At 36.1% G+C, this 12,250-nt stretch overlaps 1 protein-coding gene across 2 annotated transcripts in view; it reads left to right on the top strand.

Annotated features, from left to right (window-relative positions):
• CCDC91 (coiled-coil domain containing 91) overlaps nt 1-11,985 on the top strand; it is a 115,911-nt gene extending 103,926 nt beyond the window's left edge. For both annotated transcript variants that reach the window (XM_038154189.1, XM_038154188.1), the window contains exon 13: nt 9,827-11,985. In XM_038154189.1, the coding sequence (XP_038010117.1) occupies nt 9,827-9,946 (120 nt within the window). In that variant the 3' untranslated portion in view covers nt 9,947-11,985. The remainder of the gene's footprint in view (nt 1-9,826) is intronic.
• The last annotated feature ends 265 nt before the right edge of the window (nt 11,986-12,250 follow it).

Raw genomic sequence — 12,250 nt, 5'->3', positions numbered from 1 at the left:
CCGTGACACAAATTTGCATCTGGAAAAGCAGCAGAACAGCCAGGCAGGTACCCAAAGAACATTGCTTTGGGGAATGCACTCTATCCCTGCTGTTGAGGAGTCTCCACTGGCTGGCAGTTGCAGGAAGGATTTGGAGTAGCATGGAGCAGAAAACCTGCAGATTATCGTGTCCTGCTGGTTATTCCTCCCTCCTCCTTTAGAATCTTCCTGCCTGTGGTGTTGTAAGTGATGACGTGCTGAGAGCCATGGGTACTCAGTCTGTGTGTGTTTTGAAACAAGGAGGTCTTGCCTTTGATGACAGTGTTGCAGCTGCAGCTTTATGAACTGTTTTGCCAACAGCTGCCCTAATTTTACTGCAGTTTGGCTTCAAACTCCAAACTGAGTTTTCCAGTAAAATGTTACTGTCAGTAAAAAACATTGTGTTCAATCTTCTCAATACTGAAGAAGTCCAGTAGTAAATGTGGGCTCAAAAATTTCTGTCATAATAGTAGGACATTAATTTTGTATTCCCTGAACCTTAATGTATAATTACTTTTCCTAATGCATGTATATTGCCACAGATTTAATGCTAAATGTATCAGAGATTTGCTGCAGGCTGTTTTTCTTCATTTAATTTCTTCATGTGAATCCATCAACTGTAACTTACAATGGTAATTTTAGAAAGATACCTGCACTTCATGTGATATCACCTTTGCCCGTGACTTCTAGAATGTCCTGTTTCATCCTGTCACATCTTAAAGTTTCATTAAAATTAAAACTTGGCTGTTAAATCAAGTATTCCTCAAAACCAAGAGGTGGGATTTTTCTCCTGCTGCTTCTATTTACCAGACTACAGTGTGTTGTTAGGGCACACTTTAGAGTTGTGGCAGTGTCAAAGTTTCACAGGAACCTTCAGATAACCTTGATGCAACTGTAGTCTCCTCGATATCTTGGTAGATCAGTTGCAGCCTGACTCATTATGTTATTTCTCATTATGTTATTTGTAGCTTCAGCTTTCCATATAACACAGATTTTCCACCTCCCAGCCTAAAGCAGTGGTTCTCTGCCATGTGTGTTATCAACCACCTGTTACCCTTCTTAGAGGCAAGGGAGTTGTGCTCCTGCTGAGCCTTCTGTTGATGAAGGACCACATTAGATATAGATGTTGAGAAAGCACCCATGGCAATGGAGTAGCAGTTATACAACTGTGGTTTCACAGTTATTAGAGTATTAGGGTATTAGGGTATTTTTTTTTCCAATTTGTATGCACTGCAAACACTTATGATGCAATGATAATTTCTATTTTACATACTTCTTCACAGATAATGCAAAATACATATTCACAGTTACAAAAAGTATTGTTCTGATTAATGCCTGTATTTGCTGTTTGCTTTTCAGTTATGCTTATTCAATCCAGTTCTGTAGATATCATCTGGGTACTCTAAGGCAATTCTGTGAGCATGACTCAACATGAGCCCATCAGATAACATTTTTTTATTTGGCTGGATAACAATAGCAAATTTCATGTGTAGGAAGATTGTTGCTGCTTTTACCCAAGCGTGGTTATTGTGGATTAATTTGGAACATGTTTGCATACTGACAAATGAAACACATCTTTGATACCAGATCTATCACCCAGCCCTGCACTCAGGGCTTTTCAGGAAGCACAGTCTGATAGTCTTCAGGCATTTTCCTGGAAAGGTGGCAATTTGGGTTTATGAAGCTCCACAGAAGCCCTGTGTAATCTCTGCCAAGTCATTTGTAGTTGTATTAAATCAGGATGTGATAGTGCCCAAGACTGATTTGGTTACTTAAAACAGTTGGAGATTAGGAGAAAACTATTAAGGACTTCTACACACTATGAGCATTCAGGCTCTGACAAGCCTGGATAGAAATCAGTCTGAGTCACTTATAAATCCTTTATTTAGGTGCTGTTGTAAAGTTCTGGTTCTCTTTTTTCATATCAGAGGAAGTGATCTGATGAATTTGGCCACATTGGGGTTAGTCTTCAGCTTTTGCCTGCCTTGTGGAGACTGTAATCCATTGTTTTTCAGAAGCTTTGCAGGCATTTGCCAGGGCCAAATATTAACTATTCGTCAGTCAGAGATTTTGAAGACACTGTTTACATGTGTTTCTGTATGTTCGTTTTAAGAATCTTGAATCTGTGACTTAAAACCACTACAATCCGATTGCTGGACCAATCAGCAAATATAGTAGCAATTATGGTAACTCCTATTTTTGGTGTATGGCAATACTCTATAAATAATTTTTAGAAAAGAAGAAACCCCATGTTTGTAACCTGTTAAGTAAGTCACTGCAGAGATTTCTGTGCTAATGCACAGAAATATTCATTATTATTTATGTGGGCTTAAAAAATGCCTATTTTTCACCTTCTGCAGTAGTCTGAGCAGATGCTGCAATGGTTTTTAGTTCTTTTTGGACTTGATCTAATTTCCTCGATTGAAAGCAAATTTCTTTCTTGTATTTATATGAAGAAAAGTTAGCATTTTCTTACATTCCTTGATCCAGCTGGGAGACAGTGGAGATTCTGAGAGGTTTGACAGGCTGTTTTCCCACCACCTTCAGCAAACCAGGCAAATCTGTTTTAAAGATGTGTCCAACATATGGTATTATTTTAATGATCAAATTCCGAGCATAAAATCCTTAAGGTTTAGAAGTTGCAGCATTATTTATTTAAAGGGGGAAAAAACCCAAACATTTTCACATGGCAATATAATTTATTAAACATCACTCTTTCCTAGAGGTTGTCTTGAACACTGATGACTTTCTAATGTGTAGGAGATACTGTACAAATTACAGCCATGAAGAACCTTGGTTTTATATACTTAGTAAGTGTTATCAATAGTAGAAATTCACAGGTGGACAGACAAAAATGTCCTGTCCTGGGATTAACTCTAAAATAAGCTCTGCTGCACATGTGTACCATATGGATCTGTTTTCCTTCTCATCCATTATAGAAATGAGAGGAAGTAGTTCATTGTTTCCTCATCCAGCTCTCAGATTTGCAGGTTCCTCAAGGTAATAATTTTTCTATATGGTCTATTTAATGTGCTAGGGAATTTTTTTAAAGCCTTCTGTTGAATCTGTGGGGAGAAGTTCATGTTAGTGCACCGAGAAAGAGTTCTGAACCCACAGTTTTACTACACAATACTAGCATGTGGCTGAATTTCTGCAGCTACAGAACCTTTCAGGATCGTGGCAGGCTCATTGACTGGAATGGGTTAGTTGTGGTGGGAGAAAAACCCAAACAAAACCTGTCAATATATCATAAAAATTGTACAGAGCAAAGCCTTTGTCTTTGAATTTTCCTCAAAGAGGAGCATAGACCAATCAAGCAGTGAAAAGACACTGATGAGTGTTTAATTACACTGCAAGGGTCTGTTGGACTGTGTTTGTTGGCCAATATCCAGGACAGTGGAATCTTATCACTAAGGTGCAATAGTGCTTTTCACCATCAATTGGGCCAGCAGGAGCCTGCAAAAGTTAGGGTTTTGATCATACATGAAAAGCCATTGTTTTTCCAAAATTCCGAGTCTCTAAAAATATGTAGAAAGTATAACATGCTTTAAATGCAACCATTTATTCACTTAGAATTGAAGTTCAGACCGTTGTTCAGAAAGACCATAACTGTAATTTATAGCTCAGACTGATGCCAAAATCATTTTAAAATAATTACCTATTGTTAGGTAATTATTGTTAGGTACAGATATACAGGTAATTAGGAGAAACAGAAATACCTAAAGGCAAATTCAGTTGCAACATTGATGGCTGACTCTAAGCAAGAAGATGTGTTACACCTGGATTCCCTGCTCCAGGAGCAACCCAGCATGTTTTTATCATGTTGTCGTTGTCAAGCAAGTCCCTGCACAGAGGAGGAAGTGCCACTGACAAAACGTTTTAGTAAATTATTTACATGCATGAACAAATCAAGCATCACTATAATTTCTGCCTTATACTTAAGTAATGTATATTCCTGATTCCCCTGATTTCAAAGGGACTTAAATTTGTTCCTCTAGTCCTTAATAAGCAAGTGCAGAAGTATTTAGAAAAGCAATCTGTCATCATCAGCACTTTTTCTGGTGTTCTGCTCTCCATGGACACATCCATCTAAGTGTTGATCAAACAGTGCTAAGTCAGAAGTTAGAATAAAATGAAAAAATATTCCAGAGTCTTCTCAAGTAAAAATAAGAATTGTTGGTTTAGTCTTATAATAATTTTCTTCCAAAAAGATGTTTAACTAAATTATAAAAAAACGTAGTCTGAAGTATGCCTATCATCATTCTTCAATTTCTATTTTCTTTCTTTTAGAGAAAGTTTTTTTAGTTAGAAAATGTATATAATACAAAACCATACAGACTAATAGCAAATGGAAATCAATTTGCAAACAGACAAAGCTTTAGTATATTTATCAGCAATAAAAATACATAGAGAAATTAAGACTAAATTAATTAGGGTAAACTACTTTAACGATGTCAAAATGTCCCCTTTCTATTGAACATTCATCAGAGAGGGGACAGGAAATATGTAAGAATGCTTATACTGCAGGTCCTTTGGAAACCATGAAATTATGCCAGACTTATGTCTATGAATAATTACCTGTGGCTAATAAATATTAAACTTCAAAGAAATGCCTTGGTGATGAATCCTATTCAAGAGCCAACCAGCAGCTACTTGTAAACGCTAGATAAATGGAAATCCTTATTGCCAGTCCCTTAAATCCACCTTCAGAACCCATTCTCTTCACACATCCATCTCTATGTTTTCAGTTCTCCAAAACATTCATTTTGCATTTGGAATTTTCCTTTGTTTGCATGAACATGATTTTCTTTGAGGAACAAGGATACTTTTGAGGGTTTTAAATCTTCCTCCACTGCCCCTTCCTCCTATGGATGAACATAAGTGTAAATATCACTGCTGGAATATTTTTTTATGAATTTCTTTTCATTTTTCCTGGAAAATAAACAGGACTCAAAAATTTGTTTTTGATTTTATGATCTTAGGGAAATTGCTCTGCTTCATTACAATATAATGGCATTATTTTTTATTTATTATATGTGTGGTCAACTACAAAAACACCAGTAATAAAAGTACAATTAAAAGCTTTCTTCCTCAACATCTTTGCTCTTTTTTAATATCTGGTCATTTGTTGAATTTCATGATAAAAAGAAGATTGCAGTTTTTACTCATGTTAGGATCACAGAGCCAGTGTAGAGAGCTGAACTGCTACTGAATACATTAGTCCTCTAATTATCATTTGAAGTACAGGTAAATTTTTCAATATGTGTTTGAATAAATGTAGCTCCTATTCCTACAGCTGAAAATACATTTGGTATCGGGAAGTTGTGTTATCTGAGAGATAATTTTGAAAAATACCCTTTTTTAAGCAGTCATATTTATACAGACAGGAAAATTGAAGAGCCATATTTAACATTAATTGTGTTTTCTTCGCTTTTCTGGGTGAACTTCAGGCCCTGGTGAGATTAATGAGAAAATATACCTTTACTGTGATGAGATCAGGATTTCATCTCATATCTTTCAGGGCTTAATCTAAAATTATATTTTCCGTGTGCTATTTTGTTAGTAACTAGAAAGGGAGAGAGTATAATTCTGACATACAGCAATTATTTATAGTGTCTGACTGGTAATTTGAAGTATTTTAAAAATTGATGAGTATCTAATAGAGGAAGATAAGTATGAATGCCATGAAAACAAACCTATTTGCAGATAGATGTTGCAAGGGGAAGGTATGAAGGATGTGCATGCTCAGTTGTTTGCGTAAGAAACTAATTTCTACTTTAGGCATCACTCATGCAGACTTTCTTCCCATTTCACAGAGAATATGAAGGTAGGATAAATCTAGGAAAATGTAGAGCTAAGAATGGTAGTTAACTTTGGGTTGGTTTGAGCTATGGGTGGCTGAAGTCATGTAGGGGAACTTCAAGTGTTGTGTTGACTTAAAGTGAAAGAGAGCAGGCTGGGGTAGAAGCATTCTCCTGGTAGTAATGCAGTGCCTTTTATTTTTCTTTTTTTTTTTTTTTTTTTTTCCATTTCCCAAGTCCAGTTCTTGCATCTGCTCAGGAGTTCTGCTGGGGCTTGTGCCTTCAGGTCATGCCTTGCATGGCCCCAAGGCACATCATCCTGGGTGGCCTGTGGATGTGACTGAGGTGGGACCTCACATCTGAGGGTGTCTCATCCAGGCATCTTTGGCCAGAAGCAGTGTGGAAATGCACTTAGATCTGAGAAGTGGACTGGGGCTTTAAAGAGAGGGGAACAAACAGCACTGAGTGTGTTGGACGGTCCTGCAAGACTCTGGTCATTTTTGGTAAATGAAATGTCTGAAGGATAGTGGGAATTTAAGGAGTGGAATTCAAGAAGTGTTTTTTTCCATATCTCATATATCCAGTTTCTCAGCAGGATCCATACAAGTGCCTAGAGAGACAACCTCTGGTTCTTGAGGAAAAATAATATCAGTACAGAGCTTAAAGTTACTCTTGGGTAACTTAAAATAATGAAGTTCTGGAACATTAAAGCTTTGAGCAAAATGAAGTTTCACCAATTGGACACAGTCTAAAGAATTTGTAACTTTGAACTAATAGATTTCATAGAGTGAGAGAGAAATATTGACTAGCCATCACAACAGTGACAGTATGGTGTAGGAAAATGCCCTTTCTTGGCAGATCTGAAACAACTTGATGCACTTTTCAGCATCTATAGAATCAGAACAGTTGGGTTGGTTTGGTTGTGTGAGTGCTCCAGCCCAAATATGTTGTTCATACCAATTGCATTTGCATATAAGTCACATTTGAATTTGCCAGATGTCTGTTTATGTTTGTTTAAATCATGAGGTCATTCCCTGAAATGAACAGGACCTAAAAATATAGACAGAAGACTGTTTGGAAAAGTGAGGTTTAAAATATCTTATAAATTTTCCCATTTTGTAGTATATTATGCAAGCAGGAGCACAGCAATGTGGAGGCACTTTTCAAGAAAGCTGTGTCCATTGCTAACAGTTCATTAAACAATATATTCTATAACAAAGCTTCATTTGTTTCTATTTCCTGGCCAAGCCAATTTTCCCATTAACAAGCATGTTCTCCTTCTGAACACATTCAAATGTACCATTTTCAAAGACAGCATCTCATTGCTTCTCTTTTTGTGTTATGTGAAGATCCCAAGTCTTTCTTTCTGGATTGTTTTGTCATTTACTGCAGCATTGAAGATTCTTAGAGTGTCCTGCTCAAGGCAATTCATATTCATAAGCTGAGCAAACAAGGGGGAACTAAATTCTCAAGTTTTATGTTATTGCATTTACATAAATGTTTAACAAGCAATAAACTTTTCTTATGCACAAATGGAGACTACCAACTAACCACTTGAATTCAACAAAGGCTCCTCAAATGTGTACTTAATTCATTTGGGACTTTTAAAATCTTGCTCAAGCCTGAAGAAATTCTGGTTTGTGCATGCTGCAGCCAATCATGACACACATTAAGCATTTACTTTAGTACTTGGTGATATAAATTTAATCCTATACAATTTGAGATTGCAGCCTTGGTAACGAAATTGAACAGCAGCATATAAGAACACACATCTGGTGAGCTACTCTGGTTCTTTTAAAGCAGATTTTGCAAGGAAAGGCTGCATGAAAAGAAAATGGAGAGTTTAGCCAAAGCTTGTGGTCAAAGCTCAATAAAGAATTGTCTAGGAGTATAATGATATAACATGCAATAAAAGGAAACCACCAAAATTCAGTTTCATGCTAAGCTTCTCCAATTGATATACTTACCAGAAGCAAGAGAATCTGATTAAATAATGTGAGAATTATATTAATTAGAGAAAGAGGTATCTCATGTTCTTTCTTCACATGCAACAGATGATATTATGTGAACTGTGCTGTATCTGTCCATTCATTCCCCAAAGAAATATGGATCACAAGCACAAAAAAAAACAAACTGCAAGCTTCCCCAAGCAAAGTGTTTTGGTCCAGAAGATACAAAGGAGGGAAGATACTTATCAAATCAGAGAAAAGGCACCAGCACAGTAGAGTGGTGTTTTTTCTTCCATTGTTCCACACTCTTCCAGATACAGCTTCTTTAGAGATTAGTTTGCTGTTTCTTCCATTTTCTCGTCAGTAGCAATTGTTACTTGAATATATGAAGAACAGACTTTTGTGACATTTATTTGAACTAGATCTGCTTTAAAATCTGCTGTAAATCAGTGGGCTAGGTTCTCATCAGGCTGTGTATGGAGCCCTAATGGCTGCTTTCGCAGAGAGATGCAAAATTTTGAACAGCTAAAAATTTGCAGAAGTAGAAACAGAGGCAGACCAGGTGGGATGGGGCTCTGAACAACCTGGTCCAGTGGGAGGTGCCCCTGCCCATGGCAGGGGATTGCAACTGGATGATCTTTAGAGTCCATTCCAACCCAAACCATCCTGTGATTCTATGTTTCTATTACTAGAGGAGAGTTTTATGATCGTGTGGTGTTTAGAAAATATGTGTGTTTTCTGCTGGTGATTAGATTTGATACATTCATCTCTGTTGAAACAAATTGCCAAAATATTCTAACTACCCAGTTTGCATTAATTAGAGGAACTTATGGAGCAGAAAAGTACGGGGGCATAAAAATGTTTCCCTTTGTGTATTAAATCACAGTGCTGCAACTTTTACCTGAGTGCATTTTCAAAGTGAAGTGGGAAGCTGTCACTATCCTTGCCTTGCATTCTGTGTTGATATTTTAAAAAAGGCTATCTGTTATAAAACAAAATGGGCATTCAAGTGGCTGTTAGAGCAATTAACTGGACTGCTGATTGATAAACAGATCAGTTTTTGTTGAAAGCTGTAATTAAAGCGGTGAGTCCGAAATATATGAGTCAGGATACATTTTTTGAAAAACCTTCCATTTTCCATTGCATATGAACCTGTGCACAATATTCTGAGAAGTCCTGACGTTTTCAAAATTCCATTACTTCCTTTCCCTTGAGTGGCATAATTTTTATGCCATATTAGCCTCATACCACTACTTTTCAGTCTCACCCTGTGTCTTCATTATATAGGTATTTAGTTGAATTTGGGCTGATTAAAGGATAGTCAGATCGAAAACATCTCTCACTTGTGATAATATTTGTTTGACATCTGAACTTCAGCATTTAAGTGGAAGGAATTTTGCAGTGCATTTTATTTATTAATAAATGTTTAAAAAATTCAAATGCTTTTCAGTAAACCATATTTTTGTCATTTATATGATAAACCCTGCTGAATCTTGCTATGGTGACTTATCTATTTGGGTGGGGAAGATTGTCTGTACAGCAAGGATATAGTTATATATATATATTTTTTTTTCACATTGTTTGATCTTAGAGGATAAAATGTAGGAACAAGCAAAGTAAATAGCAAATATTTTGACTTTTTCCTCTGGGAACTATTTAAACATGCTGCCATTTAAATTACTAGTAGCCTTTGAAATTTTGAATTGCAGTCCTACATAGCGATCACTTTAAACCCAAAGCAGGTTTTTTTATAAAAGCAACACCTGTAATTTCCGTGGGCATTTACCTAGCATGGCAGTTAGGCTGTTCAGAATTCTCAAATAGATTGTGTAGAATTTGACAGCTTTAAAGTAGCCTTGTGTACATTTTATTTTGGAGAAACTCAAATACTCCATTGAAAAGTTGTTATTAAATTATTGAATATATTGAAATTATTTAGGTTCTTTAGTTGCTGAATTTTTTGTTGTTTTATATGGTTGGATTTTTGCTGACAAACCCTGGCATTTGTTTTCAGGTTCTCTTAAAGTTGATTGATTTTTTTTTCTTTTGTTTCAACAGCTTGATGAAGTTGTCCGTCAGAAAAATCTGCATAGTTTGGAACTTTTCCTTTCATGTGCACAGAAACAGTTAAATGTTTTATTAAAGGAAGAGCCAACCCCAGCAGAAAACAGAGACTGACATTCTCAGTGCTGATGATACAGTGTGATTTGTGAAGCTGCAAATCTCCATCTAGCAAATGAGGAATATATTCCAATCTTTTTGGATTGTATCATTGAGTCAAGATTGATCTGAAATTCTTGATAGAAATGTTTGTGGATGATGTTCTTCTATTTATTTATTTATTTTACTACTATTATCAGATAGCAAATATGAGAGGGAAAAAAATCCTTGGGAAAAAAAATTAGTTTATTTAGAATTTGTTTTATTTAGGATTTTGCTTTCATTATATTTTCTAGTAGCCCATGTCAAAAGTTTCTGTGTTATGTCTGAAATTATAACATTTCCCTGTTGTGTCTGTTTTGAATTTGGCACCATGTGTTAATGTGATTCATTATTTTTGATATTTTAAAAAATGGAGACAAACATTTAGTTGATCATAGGTACAAATCCATCTCTATTTCCAAAGCATCTACCCAAGTCCATTGCCTCCGGTGAACCTGAGTAGCTTATTATTTCTTACTGTTTTTGATGCAGAACAGAAGAATCAGTACTAAAACATAAGAGTGTTGTCAGGCATTTCTTAAGTCATTTATAAACAAATCCAGCTCTAGGAACAGAAAAATTTAAAAACTAAACAGTACATCTGTTTAGGGTAGCATAAAACATTGCCATGACCAATGTATAGTATGTGTTTTATTTCTGTTTTACAGACCTAGTTCAATTCCAAAAGCCATTTTCTCATGAAATTACGATTAATGTGACTGACCTCAGTTTCAGGAAGAAGATGTATGTAATTATGTGGAGACTGATACTGCACTGCCTCAGTGGAATTTCTGACAGAATAAGGAGTGCAGCCTGCTGACCTCACTTGCCCTTTCTAAGTGCATCGAAGGAAGTAGAAAAACTCCCCACTGACATTATTGGACTTTGGATCACTCATAGATCTTTCTAGTCTTGCTAACAGAAGATGGAGTGGAATTTCTGTGCCTACACACTATTGATTGTAGAATTGGGGCCTTAGTTGTAAAAGAGCTCTGAATGAAATAAGGGAAAATAAGTGTTCATGCTTAGGTATGTAAATAAACTAAGAATGATCTCTCTTACGGTGAGCTTATGGATATTTTTTAAGTGTGGTTCTTCTTATTTGGAGGTGTTTTGAGTTTTTTTGTTAAGCTGTTTTTTTTCATGTGCACTTTTCATAAATTGCTTTCTTATAGTAATAAGCAACACCAAATGGCTGCACATGTATTGGCAGTATGAAATATGTATTGCAGAAAGTTAAGGGTTTTATTTAAATCCTTTTCTGTGTTTCATTTTTGTAATCAAACACAAAGGTTTTGTCTTTCATATACACAAAGATTCACTGAAGAAGTAAACAGTGCTGGTTTTACTAGATGATGACCTTACCCTGCAAATGGATTAAAATCCAGTCTTCTATTTGATACTTGATTGACTGATCAGTTTCCATTTTTCCTGGCTGACAAGAAAATACTGCAGTGTTAACGAGTTGCCTACTCATTTTCTGTTCCTAAACCAGTGAAATTTTTGTCTTTGTAACTGCACTAAAGATGACATAGATGTCCCCATGGGATTTTTTGAATGTTGGGGTACTGTGAAAGGAAATTGATTGACCAGTGCTTTCTCCCAATGTGTGTTTAATTGTGGAAATGTGGCACGAGCAGATTCCTAAATGAACTTCTTGGTTTTGTTCTAGGCCTGTACATGAAACAATATTCCTTTTTACTAAAGACATCCAAATGTTCCCCTTCAAAGCCAGAGCCTGTTTATCAGCCTTTTCCTAATTAGGAGAGGTTTGTATTCTGACTTGCAACAGTATGTCAAAGCACTTTTTGAAAAAACTTATGATTGGAGTCAGTAAGATTTCACTGGCAACTGTGGCGTATCTTTCCCATTTGATCATGTGTTATTTAATTTCATCTCTTGAATATTGTCTTGGTCACACAGAACTGTACATATTTTTTCTCACCTCTGACAGTTTTAGTCCTTTTATCATCCTCTCTATCCTGCAAGCAGAATTACAGACTAGACCACAGACGTGCAAGACCAGATTGAGAGCTGGGGTTACATTTAAAACTCCAAGCCTCAGAGTGGAAATTTACTTTTGCAGCAAATCCAGACCTATTCAGTAGGTAAGCTTTGCAGCATACAATAACTTCCACCTTCTCCATACCTCATCCAAAGCTTTAAAGCTTAGGGATATTTTTCATTATTTCTATCTAACCATAAGAGAGTGCAATTTTTGGAGAAGGGAATCAGAATCACAGAATGGCCTGGATTGGAAGAGGCCTTAAAGATCATTGA

This window comes from Motacilla alba, chromosome 1A, assembly GCF_015832195.1.
Source record: "Motacilla alba alba isolate MOTALB_02 chromosome 1A, Motacilla_alba_V1.0_pri, whole genome shotgun sequence".
NCBI lineage: Eukaryota > Metazoa > Chordata > Aves > Passeriformes > Motacillidae > Motacilla > Motacilla alba.
The sequence above is the reverse complement of the archived record's forward strand: the minus strand, read 5'-3'. Positions and strand labels throughout refer to the sequence as shown.